The 23536-nt window shown below is 39.1% G+C and overlaps 1 protein-coding gene across 1 annotated transcript in view; it reads right to left on the bottom strand.

Annotated features, from left to right (window-relative positions):
• Positions 1-23536, bottom strand: part of LOC136856877 (mitochondrial import receptor subunit TOM40 homolog 1) — an 87821-nt gene that overhangs the window by 56559 nt on the left and 7726 nt on the right. Inside the window, exon 2 of the mRNA XM_067135094.2 lies at positions 14986-15354. Coding sequence (XP_066991195.1) covers positions 14986-15354 — 369 coding nt within the window. The remainder of the gene's footprint in view (positions 1-14985; positions 15355-23536) is intronic.

The raw sequence follows: 23536 nt of genomic DNA, 5'->3' as shown, positions 1-23536 counted from the left end.
TCCATATAGCTCATCTAAATGTACATTCATTGTCTGCCCATCTCCACGAACTTAAAGAACTTGTCCCGGACGTATTTGATGTTTGCCTTCTCACCGAAACCTGGCTTCATGATCTGATCCCTTCGAAGACTTTCAACATACCTGGCTTCTGTTTACTTCAGAACAACACAGCTGGAAAGAGGGGAGGAAGCTTAGCAGCGATAGTCAAAACCAGTTTAAAGCCTAGGATAATTGCATTCAGATAGCGAATACAATAGACGATCCAAGTTCCTGCTCTTGGAAATAATCGTAGCCCATCAGAAATGCGCTGTCTGTGTGGTGTACAAGCCACCTGCGATTGGACATTTGGAGGACGCGTACTCCCGCAATATGAACATGTAATTGTCATGGGCGACTTTAACACAGACACCGGAAACAACAATGCCGAATGACGGCAGCTTTTAAGCATGACTACATCTTGCGATATGAGCATTTTGCAAACACTCCCTACTCACCACACTGCCACGTCACACACGACAATCGACTTAATGATTGTCAAGAACACAGACAAAGTACAACAACACGGACAGACATCTGTACCAGGAATTTCAGCTCATGACCTAATATACATATCCTACTCCTTAAAGACCCGAAAGACAAAACCAAGGACTATTACATTCAGAGATCTCCCTAAAATTGACTACAGTGTGTTCACTGAAGACGCACTAGATGTTCCATGGCACCATATACTGACAGTTGACGACATTGACATTAAAGTACACATATTTAACGAATATCTGACAGCGCTCTATGATCGACACGCCACGCAGAAAACAGTACGGGCAACGCGAGCCCCAGCACCGTGGCTAAACTTAGAGCTAAAGGAGTTAATGGCAAGACGAGATGCCGCACATGGAAAGTTTAAGTGACAACCGACATAAGACAATTTTGACGCATTTAAATGGCTATGAAATAAAACATCGCAGGCAGTACGCAACGCTAGAATTAGACATGCACATACCCTGCTAAAACAAAGAACTAAGACATGTGGGAATAGGTAAACAAAGAGACGATCATCCTATTGACATATCCCTGGTCTCCCTCAATACATATTTTACCACTCCCGGACATACCACTGACAGAGAAAGGAAACATAAAACACTATACAGCAATTACAATTCCCCTGAACCTGACAGAGAAAAATTCTACTTTTCACATGCGACATCCTCGCAAGTTAAACAAGCCATATCTATATATATAAAAGAAGAGTTTTGTCTGTACATTGCTCAGAATTTGAAAAGAATGGTGTTTCTGTATCGATCTTGTCCACAGCAACAAGCAAATGCACTTTTTACTTTTCCGTAATTTCTGCCTGTCTGTATGTATGTACACGCATCACTAGAAAATGGCTAAAGATAATTTAATAAAAATCAGTATGCAAAGTTGGGGAATAAGTCGCTACAATCTAGGCTATATCACGCTGAGCGAAATGGTAGTTTAGGGGAAGGCCTAAAATTGAATTCTCCAATATTTATATTATTAAGAGGTCGTATCGATAAATACTACATAACCAAAGTTATATAGAATTAAATTTCCGACCATTTATGTCATGCATTTTTACCATATTGGCTATGATAACACAGATATTCATGAATTTGTATTTTTGTTGCTAAGTCCAGATCGACACCGAGCCACGAGAAAATGGGTTAACAGAATTTAACGAAAATCGGATATAGAATTGAGGAATAAGAAACTACAGTCTAAGCTATATAAACAATTTTATTCACCCTGGATGAAACTGTAATTTAGGGGAAGGCAACTAAAATTTAATTTTTAAATACCTATCGTTTTGGTTCTATCAAAAAGTACTACATAACAAAAGTTACAGAGAATACAATTTCCGATCATTTATGTTTTATTCAGTATCGACTATGATGAGTGGTATTTCAGTCGGAAGAAAACTAAATGTGAAGGCCTACAATACTGAAAGCGCATAACATTGATCAACAATAATATTACATTGACCATTGTTTGTTGTGATGTTATCTGTCTCTTATGCTGCCTCTCAACTCCGATAGATGGGATTACTGCTGAATACTGACTGAATATTGGTGGAAAATAACTGGGGAGTTAGAAAACTTTCTTCTTTAGCATGCCATTCCTCTGGTTCATATATTTTCTGATACAGCTGGTATGTAACACACTGGTTCTTCATAGTTTTCCAGTGCATAGTGTGCATAGTGTGTGAACAGTGTGCATACTTAAGACAGAGGCTGACTTAGGAGTAGTAGTATGGCCTGGTCTAGAATAACAATTTAGGCCTATTCCAAATTGTAGCACAACAATTCACTAAATAACTCAAATTAAACCCTGAAAAGAGCCGTTTCTTAAGAAAAGCTTCTTCCTCTTCACTTTTATTAAATTCTACATTCATTTTATTCCAAATTATCAGTGAAGGAGTGGGGTTTCTCCTCTGGCTTGGAGGAAAAATTTGCCTCCAAGTCAGATAGATTTTTCCACCACCAGTGTGGTGAATTGATATTTTCCGACTCATCGGGTACTCCTAGGAAACAGATTAGTAAAAGGGCATAGTTTTTACCCTTGGGAGTCGCCACTATCGATCCCCTCCCCACTGAAAAGGGACGAAGAGTGTTCACGGCTCACGGCAGTCTGTGGCTTGGTCATTCCAGCTCTGGAACTTTGGACTCTTAGAGTGGCAGCTTAGTCCTGTTCGTTAAAAGTGAGAAAATGTGTGGTTTTTCATTTGATTGAGTATTTCATATGAAAGCACTGCTTCTGATCGTGCCATTCTTACTGACGTCATTGTAATGTATGTTCATTTCAGTTGGGAAAACCACTAAGACAGTCTTTCTGAGGATGTAAAAAGGCAGGTGGAGAGTGAGTGTGTACCATTATAATGAAAGCTCCCCAACCTGATTGTGACTGATGGTATGCAAGCGGGTCTACCATTACAGTAAAAATTCCCTCACTCAGTCTTCATATCAGAAAAGATGTTTGGTGACATCCCCGTCGCGTTTCTAGGGTAACGTTAAGAGCTATGCAATGTAATACAATCTTACTCACAACGTGTACACTACCTAACCTAGAATTCTGTATACAAGGTAGAATTCTGTAGCGAAGCACGGGTACATCAGCTAGTTTAGAATAAAATCGAAGTCCCAAGGGATAAACAAAATAGAAATAGAACTTATTAAGACAATAACTGACATAATTTTACCTACTATAACTCGCATATTTAACCATTCACTAATGACTGGGACGTATCCCTCCATATGGAAAGCTGCTGTTGTCCCGCTCGCTAAAAAATCAACGCCTGAAGACATAATTGACTATAGACCAGTGAGCATATTTTCGGTCCTTTCAAAAGCCCTAGAATTCATTGTGCACCAACAAGTCTCCAAATACTTGCAAATACATGATATTCTTGACGAACACCAGTCTGGTTTTCGACGTAACCACAGCACTAGTACTGCACTACTTAAGGTTACAGACGACATTCACAATGTGATGGACAAAAGACAAGTTACCATCTTAGCTCTTCTTGTCTTCTCTAAAGCTTCTGACTCAGCTGACATAATCATACTACTTTCCAAACTATTTAAACTCCAGTTCTCGACAAACAGTCTTCAGTGGATGAATTCATACCTCCGCATCGTCTGCAGTGTGTAAGAAATAACAATAATGAATATTCATCCTGGCGATCCGTACAGGTTGTTCCACAGGGGTCTGTCCTAGGACCGCTTCTATTTTCTGTCTATATCAATGATATTAAGTCGTCGGTAAACAGCTGCAGACACCACATGTATGCTGACGATATACAATTATACTTACACTGTGAACCAGAAAGACTAACCGATGAAAAGAAAAATTTCAATAGAGACTTACAAGAAATCTGTAACTGGACTGACATGCATAGACTTAGATTAAATAACGTAAAATTTCAAGCTATAATAATTTCACATCCTCAGCTTTGTTCAAAAACCATAAGCAAATTCACTTTCACCAAAACTCTACCTACAAAATTCACCCATTGATTTCAGTGAATCTGTCAAAGATCTCGGCGTTATGATAGACGAACATCTTTCTTGGAAGCAGCAGGTTACCAGCATCTCCAGGAAAGTATTTGCGACACTTAACTCACTTAGAAGATTCCGCAACATATTTTCTCAACGTCTCATTTGCACTCTGGTATTACCTCATTTTGACTACTGTGATGCCATGTACAAGACCTGACTGCTACTCTTAACGACAAACTACAACGCGCACAAAACGCCTGTGTTCGCTATATATGTGACTACGTTACTTTGACCATGTTACACCTGCCTACGATGAACTCGGTTGGCTAAAACTCAAACAGCCCTGTAATCTTCATCCTTTATGCCTTCTTTGTCGAATACTCTCCTCATGCTCACCTCCTTACTTGTACAGTCAATTTCACCACCTCTCACCCAATCACAGTTTTGGAACACGGTCAAAATCTGATACACTTATCTATTTCACCTCACCGCACCACACAATACACAAACTCATTTGTTATTTCTTCGGCACGACAAAGGAATGCACTACCTGTCTCTGTCAGAGGAGCCTCACCTCCTAGTATTAAGCAATTTTGTCACCACTACCTACTAAGTAATGCTGTGGAAATATTGTAGATTTAGCCTTCCTCAAACGATAACTTTATATAATCCCACTGTTATTACCAAGGATAATAGAAATTAGCTAATCATGTCATAATTGTGTAAATAATCATCATCATCATCATCACCACCACCATCACCATTCGATTTTTTTTCCTATTTTTATTTATCATAATATTGTATTGTTTAGTAGATGCAAGATGTTTCAATTGTAAGTGTATTTATTTTAATTTTGCACATGTAGATACTGTATATTCTGGTTAGATGAAAGAGAGGGCCTAATGGCCTTAATCTTGCCAGACAAAATAAATCCATTGTATTGTATTGTATTACCCCAAGTGGACGATCCACCCACGCTAAAGTGCCAATCAAGCATTCGGATTCTGGGGAGCTTCTACTTCTACGAGAGAGCAAGTCGGAGTGCTCTGGTAAATTTCCACGGAAAACACATACTTGCCTACAATGGCACTTTCAGCATTCAGACACTGATTCAAACAGGAAAACTATACAATCTCACAACAGAACTTACGAAGCAGAAAATACAAATTCTGGCCCTGCAAGAAACACGTTTCACAGATTCAGAAACAATAGACTACAATAATTACAGAATCTTCAAAAGTGGAACAAACAAGAAAATTGGCAAAGGAGCAACACTATTTGGCATGGCCTTCATTGTAGAAAAAAAGTTTTAGAATCTGTAACAGAGGTGAAACCGATCAACAATAGACTTATGACTTAAAGAATCAAACGCACCAATAAATGCTACATCTTTATTAATGTCCATGCACCTACAAATGATGACAATAAAAAAGAACCTGAAAAACGGAAAGATTCTGGAAAGAACTTGAAACAGAGATGGTCAAAATCCAAACGATGATGTGAAAATTCTACTCGGTGCTTTCAATGCACAAATAGGCAGGGAACGCAAATACAAGAAGACAGTGGGAGACTATCCGGCACACAAGTTCACCAATAAGAATGGCATACATCTCATTGGGTTATGCCAACAAACTTGAAAATTATGTCAACTTCACTCCAGAAAAATCCCCACACAAAAAAGACATAGTGATAACCCACCCACCCACCATTTAGGAAAATTTCAGATTGATCATGTGGCAATATCGTACGATTACCAAAAGGAAATTCACAATGTGCAAGTGTGCAGAGGTGCTAACATTGATTCGGATCATTACTTAACCAGGATCAAAATTTAATTCACACCAAGAAGAAAATTCAAAAGGAAAATGCCGGAGATCCCAAAATCTGATCTACACAAATCAAAGACTCCAAAATAACAGAGGAATGGGAAGAACAACCTGCAGGGGAGAAATTTCAAACTAATCAGCAAAATGGCAAAAGATCTCATCCCTCTACACAAGAAACCAAAACACCCTTGGTGGAATCAAGAATGTGAGAGCACACTAGAAGAAAGGGAAAAGGCATTTCAAAATTCCAATTGCAACAAATCAGAACAAAATTTTTCAAAGTTCGAAAACAAGCATCCAAGATTCTAAGACAAAATAAACAGAAATACATCAACAATCAACTGAAGTCAATTGAAGACGATTTCAAAATATACAACACACATGATTTTTACAAGACCTTCGCGAACCAAATTGAAGGGTTTTCTCCACAGAACCTTTGCTTTCAGAAACAAGATGGTAAACTAGCCTTAACAAATAAAGAAAATTACCAGGAACATGCCACGTAATTTTCACAGCTTTTAAATTGTCTAGAACCTACAGAGAGATTCCCGAAAATACAGGCAGAAATCATACTAGAAAATTCATCACCACCAACAAAAGACAAAACTTATTCACACACCAAGAAACTTAAAAACAACAAAGCATCAGGGGAGGACAGAAGTGTGGGTGAACTTTTGAAAAATTTAGGCCCAAATTCACTCAAATTACACAAATAATTCGAAACATTTGGCAAACTAAAAAGCTCCTGGATGATTAGAAGATTGCTCTAATCCATCCACTACATAAAACAAGATGACAAATCAGATGTAAATAATTATAGAGGGATCTCACTTGTATCTGTCACATACAAAATTTTATCAGCATGTCTCTTGCACAAAAGCAATTAGAACCCAAATTAGATGAATATCAAGCAGAATTCAGACCAAATAGGTCATGCCCCAAATAAATGTTTAACCTCAAAACCATACTCAAAATGAGAGCTCTCACACAAACCCATTGTATGCACATTTGTAGATTTCAAAAAGGCTTACGATTCAATCGACAGTCCCCCACTGTTCCAAATTGTAGAAGAGAGGGGACTAGATTAAAAAAAACGTGAGAACTTATAAAACAAATACTGACTGGTACGAAATCTAGAGTGAAATTTATGGGAGAAATCTCAGAACACTTTGACATTCAGACAGGCGTGAGACAAGGTGATGGACTCTCTCCTATTCCGTTCAACGTCGTCCTAAACAAAGTTATGGAAGAATGGGAGAAAGAACTCAAGAAATGTGAGTTCTGGAAGCCAATCCGACTGGGCTTTCCCAAAGATAACCTCTACATACCATACCTCGCTTTTGCAGATGATTTGGCGATACTAACAGAAAATGAGGAGACTGCCGTTAAACAGTTCGAGATAAAGTGCAGAAAAGGTAGGACTACAGGTATCATTCAAGAAAACTAAATTATTTTGTTCAAAGACAGATATCAAGAGCCTGAGAAGTAAACCTTCTCTCCTTTGATACCGATTTTCCGGAAACCCATATATTTTCTGAAAGCTCGTCACAAGTAGAAAAACTATGAAATCTTAGACGAAGAGGGACAAGCGTTTAAGAGGTATAGAACCCACAAAGTATCAGTAAAGTGTTGGAAACATGACACCAAAATGCTTGTTTCACGTATTTATATGAACTAATAATATGGTAAGAAGGTGGAGATCTCAATATAAAGGAAGAAACAACTCGTTGAAAAGAAACAATATACGTTGGGATGTTGAAAATGTGACTTTTTATTGACTTCAAACTAAATCTATTACACGAGACAGTAAGTTTGCAATTCATCAAATAAACAGAGAGACGGGCAGAAAAGACAAGTCACAACAGGCACATTTTACAAAAGCGCTAGCCTCACATTTTGCACATGCTTCATTTGTCAATGAATCGAAGCAGTAATCCAGTGGCGCTATCCACATTCCAGGTTTGTCGTCCAAATATCTGCCCTTATAAAAAGCATACTTAATCAAGTTCTTGAAACGAAGAGCGCTGAACTGATATAGGGAAAAGGACTGCAGAGCCAGAAAACTATTACGATGCCAAATGTGCTCCTGTGTCTCGATAACGATTGTGTCCATTATGTAACAAACGTAAGATTAGTATCATCTGTCTAAAAAAATGAATATTCAGAGGCAGGAACTTCCCCGTACATCCTTCAGGTACCAGTTCTTTTTGTAGTAGTTTACCATCAGCTACTTCGGAAGCAGCGGCAGCTTTGTTAGAACACCATGAATCCACTAAAAGCAGAATTTTCTTTCTGTCATCAGGTATACTTATCCAAAAAACATCATGATAGAACCGTTTAAGGTCTGCTTTCGACATGTTCACTGTTTTTCCAGCATACGATCTTATGTTCAGAGGCTTTTTGACTGCGGGAATTTTCCAGATGGCATGGACACAAGCACATACGTTGGCTGCAGTATTTCGCCTTCCAATGAAATCACAGGCATTATCATTCAACTGTGCTGTGTTGCAGAGAGTGATCCAACAACAGTGTGAACAATTGTTGTTGCTCTGGTTCACAAAGTTCGATGGCCATGTAACTTTTTGTCACATCTACTCTGGTCAGCATTGAAGATGTATCGGTGGAAAGTTTTCTGCAACGATGAGGTTTGCGAATCTTCGCAACAAAACCATCGCTCGCCTGTGACAAGTTTGCCTCCTTATCCTGCCAACTTTATGGGTTATTGCTCTGTCAACAATGTTATTCCGCTTCTTGAAGCAATATACCCAGGAATCAGAAGCTTTAAAATTGACTGTATCCCGCTGATCTATTGCTATCTAGAGTTGCATGGCCCACAATCGCAACATCCGATTGTGAATAATTGCTCCTTCTGTTTCCATTTCTTTGAATTTCTGCAGTAAAGCCTGACTGACTTTTTGGATCAACAGAGTATTCATTTTATTTCCCCTGCAAATTGTGCAGAATGTTCATGTTCTTAATTTTCTTGAACTGGTTCATCACTGGCGCATGCGACAGACGTTTCGTCCGAGGTTCGCCTGTCACAGGATCTGTGGTCCAGTACATTAAACGCGCTGCTTGTAAGCAGTCCACTCCCCTTCTGTCATATTTGCTGGACCATCATGCTTTTGCCTTATGGGCGAAGGCACATATTTGGATGCTGATGAAGTCGAAGTAATACATTTCACCTGAAGTCAATAACAAGTCATATTTTCAACATCCCAATGTATATTGTTTCTTTCCAACGAGTTGTTTCTTCCCTTATATTGAGATCTCCACCTTCTCACCATATTATTTCATTTAAAATCATGAAATGAGCATTTTAGCAACTTTTGGTGTCATGCTTCCAACACTTTACTGGTCCTTTGCGAGGCCTATAGCTCTTAATCGCTTCTCCCTCTACCCCTAAGATTTCATAGTTTTTCTACTTGTGACATAAGCTTTCAGAAAATATATGGGTTTCTGGCAAACCGGTATCAAACAAGAGAAGGTTTACTTGTGAGAACAAAATAGGGTGCAATTGACGGAGTCCCTTACTTTAAATACCTCGGAGAGTTTATCAAACCGACAGGCCTTGAAAAGATCTCACAACAATCTTGTCTCCAAAAAATTAAATGAGCATTAGGGTTAGTCCAAAACATCTACAACAAAAAAATCCATGTCAAGACATACAAAAGTTCAGCATTACAACACAGTCATAAAACAAACAGTCCTTTACGCAAATGAAACATCGGCACTCAACAGAAAACAAGAACTTGAAGAAATCAAAAAAAGAAGAGAGGATGATCATTAGGAAATTCTTAGGAGTAAAATATACCAAAGAAGGTTACAGGTTACAATCAATCAAAACAACAGAAAAGTTTTCAAACATCAAAATTGACATTAGGAAAAGACGAATTAAATTCTTCGGCCATCTGACTAATTACTAGAAAATTGATTAACAAAAAGGATAATAGATTACGTAACCTCACTTAAAAACTAAACACCCTGGCTTAACAAACTTCGAAAGGACCTCAAAAACACAAACATAAGTTCAACAGACATCCTAGAAAGAGACATCATTAGACACAAAGTAAACAATTGGGAAGTTACATCAGAGCAACCACAAATAATAATAATAATAATAATAATAATAATAATAATAATAATAATACCCGTGTGGGGATTTACTGGTTACCTCCATCGGGCGCGTCCCATTGGAATTGGGGAAGCTCGCTGGCTCTGTCGCCAGCAGAGTCAGAGGGTAGTAGGGAAATAATATACCACCGTGAAAAAAAAAACTGGTCCCTTGCCAGGGTTACGGCGAAGACTGGTAAATGACCAGAAGCCAGAAAACATCTTGAGGCAACCTCTAGGGCTAACAACCCTAGCTGTAAAAGGATGGGTACCCGTCCAAAGCAAAGTCAAGTCAAAAAGCATGATGGCACAACATTTCAAGAAACATACCCCAGGGGGTAAATCTTTGGATAAATCCCTCGTCGTGAACGCCATGGCGCACAAGTTTCATTCGGATTCTGGGGGAGACTCACATCATGCAAGAGACGAGTTGGAGCATCTCGGTGTACCCCGAAGAGTCAAAAACTCAGGCCAAAATCTAAAACCTTTCTAGCAACTTTCAACATAAATTCACTTACACAAACTGGCAAGCTGAAAACCCTCACCAAAGCTCTTCACGAAAATCAGATATCCATAATGGCTCTACAGGAAACAAGGTACCCAGATGAAGAGATTTTTGAATCCGAAGGCTACAGATTTTTCAAGAGCAAAGCGCAAAGAGGAATCCTCAATGGAGCTGTGATGCTTGGAACCGCGTTTGCTGTTAGAACCAAGATCCTTAAATCGGTTGCAAATTTCGAACCTGTGTATGACAGATTGTCTATACTCACAATTAAATGCGCGAACAAAACCTACGCCCTAGTTAACGCACATGCTCCTACAAACGATAAGAACAAGTCTGATCCAGACGAAGTTGATAATTTCTGAGACCTACTGGATGGAAAATTAAACAAAATCCCCAAACATATTGTCAAGCTTCTTTTGGGCGACTTCAATGCCCAACTAGGTCGTGAACAGAAGTACAAGAAAGTTATAGGAAATTACCCTGCTCACAAAAGAACCAATCCCAACGGCAAAAGACTGGTGTCCATTTGCGAAAATCACAACCTGCAGGTCATGTCGACCCACTTTCGCCATCTACCCAGAAAGCAAATGACTTGGCGTTCTCCCATCCAAGCTCTCGGAGAGTTCCAAATTGATCATGTTGCAATTTCCAGGAGAAACAGCCCTGAGATTATGAATGTCAAGATAAAGAAAGGCATCAATGTGGCCTCAGATAATTATATGTCTCTTATCAAATTCAAACCAATTCCCGCAAACACAAGGAAGACAACCAAACAGATCACACGCTTCGACAATGATAAACTTCGGCAAAGGGTCGAGGAGTTCCAGGAGAAGGCTAGACCAAATGACTGACTTTAACAACGCCAAAAGTCTCCTTGTTGAGGCCGCCAAAGACGTTGCAGAAATCAAGAGAAGCAAAAAGCATGCCTGGTGAAATGGTACCTGCGAATCAGTCCTCCAAGAAAGACTCAATGCGTGGAAACAGTACTACTCTACAAAATCAGAAAATGATTGGGAAACCTACAAAACCCAACATGCCCAAGCAGCTAGGGTGTTCAGAACTGAGAAATGTAAATACGAAAAATCTCTCATTGAAAAGATAGAACAAAACTTTAGGAAGAATGAAAGCAGAGAGTACTACAGAGCCTTCAAACACAAACTCCCTGGCTATAAACCACCATCTCTATGCTTTGAGCGAAAGGATGGCACACTGGCGACGTCAAATGAAGAAAATTGCAGCATTCTGGCAGATTACTTCAAGAATTTACTTAATTGCTCTAATTAAAAGAAATAAGTTTCATAATGATAGATCCATATTGAACTGTGATTACAATAGAGTAAAATAATATATTATTGGTCCACCTTTTCAATACAAAATGAAAATTACATAGGGACTAGTTTCGACCTAGTAATAGGTCATCATCAGCCTGAAGTAAATTAAAGCGTAAATATCGAAGAAAACAAACAATGTTCCAAAAAATAAGGAGCCTTTCCAACATCCATGTATTTTGACATCTTTCAATACCTTATAAAATACGACGTAATCTTCTTCGAATATACAACAGCTAAGAAGAAGCCAGCATTCAACCTACTATTCTTCTTTATTACATCATTTAGTGCACAGTGGTCTTTTATAATATACGGCACACCGAACTTTACATAACTTCCGCTCAGTGCTTCGTCATTTGGAAGAGTTATTATTTTTAATATATCTCTACTCAACTTCTCACATGGTATGTACCTTTAAAAAGACTGTACTTGTGTTTACATTGTTTATGTTTTCTTCGATATTTACGCTTTAATTTACTTCAGGCTGATGATGACCTATTACTAGGTCGAAACTAGTCCCTATGTAATTTTCATTTTGTATTGAAAAGGTGGACCAATAATATATTATTTTACTCTATTGTAATTGCTCTAAACCGCAAAGTGCCATTGAGACCAAGGAACCCTTACTCAGGTACCCAGATTCCAGACCACCCGACAGAGATGAAATCAAGTGCCACATTGCCCGTCTCAAAAATAACAAAGCGCCGGGGGAAGACTCAGTAGTAGCAGAACTATGGAAATATGCCCCAGAGGAATCACTTGATATCTTGCAAAAGCAAATAGAAGAAATTTGGAACAAGGAGACCCTACCCGAAGATTGGAAAATAGCTTTGATCCATTCATTACACAAAAAAGGCAGCATGAAGAACATCAACAACCATAGAGGAATATCTTTGCTATCTGTGACTTACAAAATTCTATCACTTGCCATCCTGGAGCGTTTGGAAGCACAAGTCGAACATCAAATAGGTGAATACCAAGGAGGGTTCAGAAAAGGTCGCTCAACAGCTGAACAGATCCAAAATCTCAAAACGATCATCAGATATTGTACACTAAGGTCCAAGCAGTATGTGTCTGTCTTTGTGGACTTTAAGAAAGCATACGACTCCATTGACCGGGAAGTCCTGCTAAACATCTTAAATGAATTTGGAGTTGATTTGAAACTGCTGGCATTAATTAGAGCCACCCTGACCGATACAAAATCCAAGGTGAAGTTCCACGGATGTCTCTCGCATTCCTTTGACATCAAAACAGGAGTCCGACAAGATGATGGGTTATCCCCGATACTCTTCAACTGTGTTCTTGAAAAGATCATCAGAACCTGGCGGGTGAGATTACAGGAAACCAACTACAGTCCATTGAGAATAGGAACCAAATCCAAGGGGATCGCAACAGACTGCTTAGCATTTGCCGATGATATTGCTGTTCTCTCAAACGACATAGAAACCGCTAGAGCTCAAGTTTAAATTTTAAAGGAAATTGCCAAACAAACTGGTTTGCAGATAACGTTTGAGAAAACAGAAGTAATGACTAACATCAAAGAGGCTCCACCAAAACTCCATACAAAATACGGGGACATCACCCGAGTAGACAAATTCAAATACCTGGGTGAGATCATCATGAAAAATGGACTGGACAAAGAAGCACTTCAGGAGCGAGTACGCAAACTGGAAATAGCCTACCAAACATCCCGCACAATCTACAACAAAAAATGTCTTTCCCAAAACACCAAGATACGTCACTATGAAACAGTTCTGAAGCCAGTAGTTCTATATGCAGCCGAAACCCTGTCTCTAAATGCCAACAAAGGACTCCTTGAAGAACTGGAGAAAATAGAACGCAAAATTGTGAGAGGAATCTTGGGATCAAAGTACAGAAATGGAATCCATCAAAAGAGATCCAACAAGGAAGTCTACAGCAAAATAGAGAAAATTACTGACACAATCAGAAAAAGACGGGCACGATTTTACGGTCATCTGAAAAGAATGGATGGAAGAAAGTTAACTAAAGAAATCTTTCACTTTTTTGATTCAAACCCCAAAACCACAATTCCCTGGTTTAGAAATACCAAAGACGACCTGCAAATGCTACATATCTCAGCTGAAGACGCCCTTAACAGAGATCTCTTCCGCAAGAAAATATTGACGAACGGGCTAAACCGAGACGAGCAACCAAAGAAAAGACACGGTGCCCCTTGGACAGAGGAGCGTAAGCAGGCCCACTCACAAAGAATGAGGGAAATTTGGGCTCTAAAGAAGGCCAAGCTCAGTGTCAAATGCAACAAGACTTAACGTGGTCCTTGATGGCCCCAGCGAATAATAATAATAATAATAATAATAATAATAATAATAATAATAATAATAATAATAATAATAATAATAATAATAATAATAATGTCGTTTGAGACAACAAAGGTGAAAAGGAAGAATTTAAGTTTTCCCACAAACTTCACTAACTTATACTAATTATTTTATGTATACCCGATGTTCAAATTATAAGTCATCAGAAGTATAAAATGATCATGAACGATAGTACAGATGTCACATTCCATAATTTGCCTAGTTCTGCCTGATCTGAGTTCAAGGTAACTTACTAGAGCAATGAAAACTAGAACTATGCCAATCTATTTTAAACTAAGAAAATGACAATATAAAATGTGCAATTAAGAAGCCCTGGGTAATGGTATTTTTTATGTCAAGTTAGAAAGAGGAGGGGTAGTGTTTTTGTCTTTCCTTTCCTTTCCTTTCTCAAAACATTTAAACTGAGCAATGAGCTAGTACGAGAAAAAGAACCAAAACCATGTAGGCTATTATGGTTAGAAATAAAACTGTAAGAAGTTCACTCTCACAAGAGAATACTGAGATCATGCCTCACATTTGTTTTCTGTTAGATAACAGGAGTAGAAACTGTTAAGATTCAAACAAGTTTTTTAAAGCAGCATGCCAAAAGATTAGTTTAGTAATATCTGAGAACCAAGCCATGAAAGTTTTACCATTTATACTTACGTAATTACAAGCAAATATAACTTAACAAAAAGAACATAGATACATATGCATAACTACATACAAACCTTAAGAAAGAAAGAAAGAAAGAAAGAAAGAAAGAAAGAAAGAAAGAAAGAAAGAAAGAAGGCTGTGTTAAACAGACATAATGAAATATCAAATTCCTTTTAAAAATGACTGAAAAATTAAATTCACCTGATTCATTGATAATGTCAATATTTCCCAGAGTAAGTGAAGCAGTAAAATCACTCCCTTTGTAGTCATTTGTCAGCTGAGCTGCCGTGAATTTATTATTCTGGATCTGAGTACGAAAACTGGTCCGAACATTTGATCCAAACTGGTGGATGATGTTTGCATTCAAATTTCCACTGGGATCGATGTCTCCTAACAAAACTGGAAATGCTTCATGTGGTGATACTTGTTTGGTTCCAACATAAGTTGCTCCGAAACGATAACCAGATGGTGCCACAGAGCTCATGTTTACTGTATGTGATACTTGAAAATGATTACTCAAGCCTTTGTTTACCATAAGCTTGGCACCCTCGAAGATTACCGGAAATACATCTGTAAAGAAAGGAATATCTATAATAAAACCTTTGGGCAATATTCATAAATACAGCACAAAAACAAAACATTACAAAAGTTAACGTTTCAAGCGAGGTTTACAGTGCTCGACATCAAAGTCACATGCTCATACTGCAGGAAACAAAAATTTACATTTCATGACCCTATTGTACAACAAAGCTCAAATATTTCTACTTAGGCTGTAACAAATTAATAGAAATGAGCTTGTTAAATAACAGCGGAATTTGGTATTTGGAACTCCATTATAAAAATTATAAAATCACTTTCATAATATGAATTTTATAATCTTCTCGGAAATGTTCAACTATTGATATGTTTCTTTCTAAAAGTACTGTACTAGTATGTACTGAATGAGTAGACATTTTCATTATAAACCATACTTTCAATACTCAGTCATCAAGTGAGAACGTACCAGGTGCTTCCTCAATCCTCCATTACAAGACAGAACGGCAACCACTTCAGTTTTTAAAATTTTTAAAATTACCCCAATTTACCTTTCCACATGTCTATACTTCAACCCTCCAGACAAGAAACCGTCAGGTTGTCTGTACCTAACCATTTATTTGTATTGTGAAGTCCTACCTGCCATGTTGAATAATACCAGCTGAATCACCTGCATATATTTTTTCTTGAATATATGCAACCTTCTAGGAATTAAATCTCATATTCATATCTTACGCACATCTTCCAGGAATTTTTATGTACATGTAGCCTGATATAGGCTTAACAATATGGTACATAACAACCATACAAAGGGCAATGAGTGAGGTTCATCTTAAGAAAAAAACACTGTACACTTTAACAGTATGTAGCGAGGAATCAATTTTTCTGATCATTTTAATGAAATGTTATTTAAACACCCCTATCGCTATTGCCGGAGAACTGGATGTCTTATTGGTCCAAGTAATCAGGTTCAATCGAGAGAAAAGGGCGGGAGAGTATCACGGAAGACGTGGCAGGTTATGACCAATAATAAACATGCCTCTTCACCACCATATTGTAGTCTCATTACATCAAAATTGATAGAAAAAAGTGCTTTTCAAATTATGGATTAAACTATGGGCACGTAAATGGCAAACAGCAAATGCAATAGCTTACATCATGTAATTAATATTGTTAGAGCATTCACAATTAAGGTTTAAGCAATTTTTCAAAGTGAGAACTTTGGTCTCCTGGCAATACAGAGTGATAATGCACAAAGCTGCTTGCTTAAAGTAGCTACATGGAATTAATCAGGAGAAATACCTGGCTTCTCAAAGCAATGAGGGTTCTAATTCTCCTTCTTTCAGGCTGTTTTTATTTTCATTCTGTACTCAGGTAGGCATCCTTTACGAAGACTTGACATTACTGTCAGCATTATACTAATTCAACCATACTCAACTCCCTGGGAACGGTTACAACTATCTGTGCTTGAAGCCTGAGAGTGACATGATCTCTGCAGCAAGCCAAAGCTGTTTACAAATTCAAGTTAGTGTTCTTGCATGACGAATATAAGAACAAGTGTGAGGACTCCTCGAGTTCAAGCCCACTCTTGCCAGGCAGTGCTAGAGTGGGCAAGCTCCACAGTACCGATCAGCTGGTCTTAGGAATAATGTTAGAGGAAACGTACTACTCCATAACTGATAAGTACATACACTACCTTTTTAAAAAAAATGATAGATTACAATTAAAATACCACAGCAGGGTACAATGAAAAAAGTATACATGGAAATAAGACCTACAGCCTTCATCGCATGTTGCAGAAAGCACAGGTTACTAGAGTGTACATATACAGATTAATAGCACATAACTCCTAGCATATTAAAACTTATGAACTATTTAAAGGTAATACTCTACGTACGAACTCAATTTGTCAGTTATTGGACTTTCGAAAACTTGCTACAGATTTCCCGGATGTTCAAAATTGTAAATCTCGCCGGATTTCCTTCGTTCTGAAGAAAAATTGGCACTTCAGATAATGATAAACAAGTCTGGGGATTATATCCATAACATGTGAACACAACAGCTAGCTGCTGAGGGATTAACTAAATTTTTTCTATGGAATCAATACAATCAAAAAATATTTCACCCCACATCAATTTTGAGTTCAGTTTTCCATTAATTACTTTCTCAGCCTGGAAAAGAATGTCACATGCACTTTTCGAAGACATGTTAAAACATTTCATTGTTGCGTGAACCATACTCTTTTATTTCGGTGAGAACTGAAAATTTACTTTGATTATTCTCAAGTGTGCACTTCTGTCTTCAATATCTTTCTTCTTTTCCTGATGGTGTCTATGTTATTTTTCCTGTTGGGAGTTTCACGGGACTTAATCTCACTTGAAAGGTATTTCGGCAAATTTAGGAAAATATGAGGTATTGCTCCTGGACGTAATTTCCATCTCACACGAGAGATATCCACTTTTTCACCATTCAATATAAAATTATCTGATTTTAATAAATGTTTTATTGCATACAAATGTGCATGGACAAAATTCTTATGAGCAATCGTCTGTACAGAATTTTGTTAAGGATTCTATTCTCAGTTTACACTTAAGTACGTGATAGCGTTCACAAAGTTCGCCACATCTTTTGCACCTGCAGTCCGGACTTGGGTCATGGAAACTCGCTTTAATACACAGGTGTTGGTGAAACCCGTGGACTGAGAGTCTGGTCACAACGTGTCTCAACTCATAGCCTCCCTGAGTCCAGTTGCGGTTGATCATCGCATCACATTGGTAAAAGTCCCACCATATGCTGTCCCTTTTTTGTTGAAGCTCTTGTAGGAGTTCCTTATACGCTGGGGTGGCCGGGAGCAGTAGTTTTAAACGCAGCTCTTCCACAAAGAATAATTCCCTCGACAGCTGGTATACGAGGCGTGATGGAGTGTACTTTGATAGGCAAAGTACTTTCTTTAAATAGAATGCTTTCACCTTCTCTATACTATGTAGTTGCCTCTTTCCAAGATATATCCATATATTTTCTAATCCATAGGTGGCTACAGGACTAACCTTAAGATGAAATAACTCGATGGCACTTGAAAGTGAGAGACTGCTCAAAGATCTGATGTCGTTAGTGGGTTTTATGGCAGCATTTAGTCGGTCTTTTACATGTAGAGAACACGTTCCCCGGCGTTTGAAAAGTGACTCCTAGGTACTTAAAATTTGTGACCGACTTCAATTGCTGGTCATTGATTAAGAATGTTCCCCGTCTTCCTCCTTTTCTGAAGGTCAAAGAGACAGTCTTATTTTCATTTAACCTCAGCTGGTTCTCTTCTGCCCACTTCGTAACTTTATTAAAAGTAGTCTGCAAATCCAACTGAGAAGTTGACGTCAGAACCATGTCATCTGCATACATGAGAATATTGACATTTTCTGAATCTACTCTTTGTACGTCAGCTGTGGTGGCAATGAAAAGCAATGGGCTTAGGGGGTCGCCTTGAAGGACGCCAATGGGTTCCTTTTTTTGCTAGTTGGTTTACGTCGCACCGACACAGATAGGTCTTATGGCGACGATAGGACAGGGAAGGCCTAGGAATGGGGAGGAAGCGGCCGTGGCCTTAATTAAGGTACAGCCCCAGCATTTGCCTGGTGTGAAAATGGGAAACCATGGAAAACCATCTTCAGGGCTGCCGACAGTGGGGTTCGAACCTACTATCTCCCGAATACTGGATACTGGCCGCACTTAAGCGACTGCAGCTATCAAGCTCGGTGCCAATGGTTTGAAGTATCGGATATGACTTGGTGATGCCACATTAACCTCTACCCAGTTGTCTGTAAGGAGATTCTTAATGATTGGAAGTAGATAACAACTAGGCCCGATGATCTTACGAAACTTCTCTAATACGATAACTCTATCGTATCAAAAGCCTTGGAATAATCAATAAAGATTGCATGAAGTTTTCCTTTTGGATTTGCGAGAGCTTCGTTAATATACTGTTGAAGACAATCGATTGCTTGAATGGTTGATCTTCCTCTTCTGAAGCCAAACTGGGAATCTGGGAGCTTGTCGTCTATTAATATTGTGAGGCGCTTACATACTAGCTGAGTCAGTGTCTTTAAGAGTGTGCATTCCAGAGCAATTCCTCTGTATGAATTAGGGTCTGCTGTATCACCTTTACCGTTATACATCATTTGTACTGATTTTATTATCAAATCAGAGAAATGAACATGACAAATTCTGCTATTACGCGTGGAAAGCCCTGGCCCATTTTAAAAATTGTTTTCTCTCCTTCAGTGGTGAAAAAAATTGCATATCAACTACTCTACCATAGCCTGACTTACAGCCAGGCACAAAAACAGTACGGCATGCTTAACTATTAATCATACATGCTTGAAGTACACAACGAACCCAGTTTAGGAACTGAAAGCAAAGAAAATTCCTTATTCACTGAAATATCTCGCAGGGTAATGTCTCCCGCACTTTTCTATACACGGCTCGCTGAAACTACTGGAGCATGTTTTAGATATAATCGCTTGCAGCGCTTGCAGTGGCAGGACCACAAACTACCATGCTATAATGGCAGAGTCCTCACACTTGGTGTTATATTAGTCATGGTTCTTGAATGGGAGACCACTATATACTCAGCTAAGCAACCTCCCACTGCACCTCCTCTGGCTGTAATAGCTGGTTTCAGTATAATCAGCCTTTTTTTTTTTTTTTTTTTTTTTTTTTTTTTTTACTTGTTATTATTATCTAAGCTTATTTCTATTAATTGATGAGTAAATAACTGTTTAGTGGTTTAGTGGTATGTAGGAATGTTTGTGTAGAAAAGAAGGTGGCCCAGAAAATAATGCACCACAACTTTTTTCTCAGCCCCCAACAATGGTACGAATGCAAAACTTTAGATATGAAGTCTTTGAAGTTTTCGGAATGCATGCACAAAGTTTCTGTTTCTTCTGACAGATAGCATACTTGTAGCAATGGTTCAACATGGTGTCTGTAAGTGATGTACATTACAAGCAGAGTGCCATCATCAAATTTCTCACTGTGAAGCAAGAAACAATTGGAAACATTCACGAACGTTCATGTACAATCCATGGACAGAAGTACATTTAGTCGCTGGGCAAAGAGGGTGAAGCCATCTGAAAGCGGTTTGGCAGAGCTCCAAGATTTGCAGCGGTCAGCAGTGCTCTAGATTATGCAAAAAAAGTTTTCACGGTGGGTTCTCCGCAGTCTTACAGGGGAAGATAAAACTTTCAGAAAAAAACATTTCTTCTGAGTTGCTGCAACGTTCTGAAGCCTTGTAGTGGATTGTGACAAGTGTTGAAACCTGAGTTCACCACTTTGAGCCCAAAACAAACCAGTAAACGATGGAATGGCGCCATCCTGACTCTCCACAGAAGAAAAAACTCAAAGCAACCGCTTCCGCTGGTTTTGGGATTATGATGGTGTCATACATATTGATGTGATGTCAAGAGGCACCGCCGTTAATTCTGAGGAATATGTGAACACATTAACTAAACTCAGGAAGTGCTTCCAGCAACTTTGACGCCGTCCCAGGTGATTGTTTGCTTCAACATGATAACGTACGCCCTCACACGTTTGAGGATGTAGGAACACATCGTGAAACCGGGATGGACAGTGTTACCCATCCACCCTATAGCCCTGACCTAGGTCCGTCAGACTTTCACTTGTTTGGGCCATTGAAAAATGCCATTCATGAGAGACATTTTGAGGGTGATGAAGAGGTGACTTGCACAGCGAAGAAATACCTTCATGAACAGAACAAGGATTGGTAAGGAGAGGGCATACACACCCTTGTGTCTCACTGGAAATTATGTAAAAAAAAAAAATAGGGAGTGTAGAAGAAACATCATTCTTTGTTGTGTATAAGTTTAATTGTGTTCATTAAAGAACTGTTGAAGAAAAAGGTGTGATGCATTAGTTTCTGGGCTACCTTTGTATATACTGTATATGTTTTTAGGAATAAAGACCTAACAGTTCATACCATTCTCACATTGTGTACAAAGCAGTCATCACATTGTTACTCTACGGATGTGAAACCCAGACCCTGTACGACCATGGCGTCAAGAAACTTGAACATTTTCATCAGCAGAAACTTCATTCAATCTTAAATATCTTATGTGAGAACCATGCCTCCAATCTTTCAGTTCTTGAGAAAGTGTGCATGAACAGTGTAGAAGCCTATTGGCTATTTGGCTTTGGTGGACTGGGCATGGTGCCGTATGAGCAACACCAGGCTTCCTCACCAATTCCTTTATAGTGAACTTTCCTCAGGCCAAGACCTCATGGAGCATTTTAAGCGTTATAAAGGCAACCCTTAAACAAACCATAAAGGTCACGATCAACTCTCAAACCTGGGACACACTTGCCGAGAATAGCTTGCTTTGGCACCAAACCACCTCTACTGCTGCTGAACTGTTTGAGCAAGAGTGTCGCAGGCATGAAGAGGTTAAACGACAGTTATGCATGCTCCATTAGATGGAGCCTCGTCCTTAAGGACACCATGTTTCTCACTAGAACTGGGTAGCAGGTAGAGACCCTCTTTTGAGGCAGCTCTACTCAGAGTGTGGCAACTGTGCCCATGTGAGTCACAGAACACACTGACCCGGTGTGTAGCTTCTGGTAAGGGTCCCAGCTTAGGGTTATGAGTGAAGCAACGGTACTTACAGCGGAGAAGAAGGACTTCGGTACAGTGTCGGAAGAGGCAGCCCAGTGCTCGGGTTAATTGAATAAAAGGTATCTGTATCCAAGCTGGAAGCAGATATCAGCCATAGCATCTGTTCCTCAGAGAGGTGGCTACAACAGCGTCTGTTCCCTATGTTAAGGGCGGCTGATGAATGGCCTAAAATGGCATTGAAGAAGGCAACGGGAAAGCACCTCAATTAATATTCGCCAGGATATCATCAGTATGACCGAACAAACAAATACCTCGGCCCCCAGTCCCCGGCAGGCCTTCAGTGGCCAGGGGGTGCTAAGATCTCCGGGTCGGCCGTAATGAAGATATGCAATTGGAATGTAAAAAGTATGTTAAATATTTACTCTGAAGATATATTTTCTGAAGCACTAGAAGGAAAACAGGAGGGCATTGTTGTTAATGGGATCACAATAAATAATCTGCGATATGCAGATGATACTGTTCTGCTTGCAACAAGTAATGAAGCCCTGCAGACATTACTAAACTGTGTGGTTGAACACAGTGCTGCAGCAGATCTACGTTTAAACACGGAAAAGACCAAAGCAATGGTCATAAGCAAACATGTCATTCAACCTGTTAACTTGACAGTAGCTGGCACATCACTGGAGCAAGACCAACACTTTAAGTATCTCGGCAGCATACTTGATCACAGCTGGAATAACGCTGTTGAAATTAGGTCTCGGACTGAACAGGCAAGGACTGCATTCAAAAGAATGAGCAAACTTCTCTGTAACAGGGACTTTAAGATCAACCTCCATCTCCATTTACTTGGGTGTTATGTATTTTCTGTCTTATTTTATGGTGCCGAGACTTGGACCCTAAACGAGACCATCACCAAAAAACTTTGATCTTTTCAACGCCTGCTCAGAATATCATGGGTTGACAGAATACGTAACAATGAAGTACTCCAACACCTGAACAAAGAATTAGAGGTCATACACATAAAAAAGAAGAAACTTGAGTACTTTGGCCGTATCATTCGAAATGATAAATATAGACTCCTTCAGCTTATCTTACAAGGTAAAATAGAAGGAAGGAGAAGCAGGGGAAGAAGGAATATCTTGGCTACGGAATCTACGAGAATGGTAGGGGCTCAGTACTCCCAATCTTCTCTGAGTTGCTAAGAACAAGAAACAGATCGCCCTGATGACAGTTGACATCCAATGAGGATATGCTACGAGAAGAGTGTGTCTTAGGATCATAGCAGTTTGTATACGAGGACGGTTTGAAAAGTTCTCGGAATCACCGCTAGATGTCAGTGCTAGAGCAACGAGGTTCCCGCGCAATAATCACACATCCTTTATGAGTGAACACATGGCGCGTCAGTGCTCTAGCTGCAGGAGTGTGGTAGTGACGACTCCTTGTTGTTGTTCCCGCGTAGTGATTTGTGACAATGGAAAAAACTGAGATTCGAGCAATGATTAAATACTTTGTAAAGAAAGGTATGAAAGCAAAGGAAATTCATGCCGACTTTCAGAACACACTGGGGGACTCTGCTCCTTTATTTTAAACTGTTGCCAA

The sequence above is a fragment of the Anabrus simplex genome, chromosome 1 (assembly GCF_040414725.1).
Source record: "Anabrus simplex isolate iqAnaSimp1 chromosome 1, ASM4041472v1, whole genome shotgun sequence".
NCBI classification, from domain to species: domain Eukaryota; kingdom Metazoa; phylum Arthropoda; class Insecta; order Orthoptera; family Tettigoniidae; genus Anabrus; species Anabrus simplex.
Note: the sequence above shows the minus strand (reverse complement) of the source record. Positions and strands in the feature narration are given on the sequence as shown.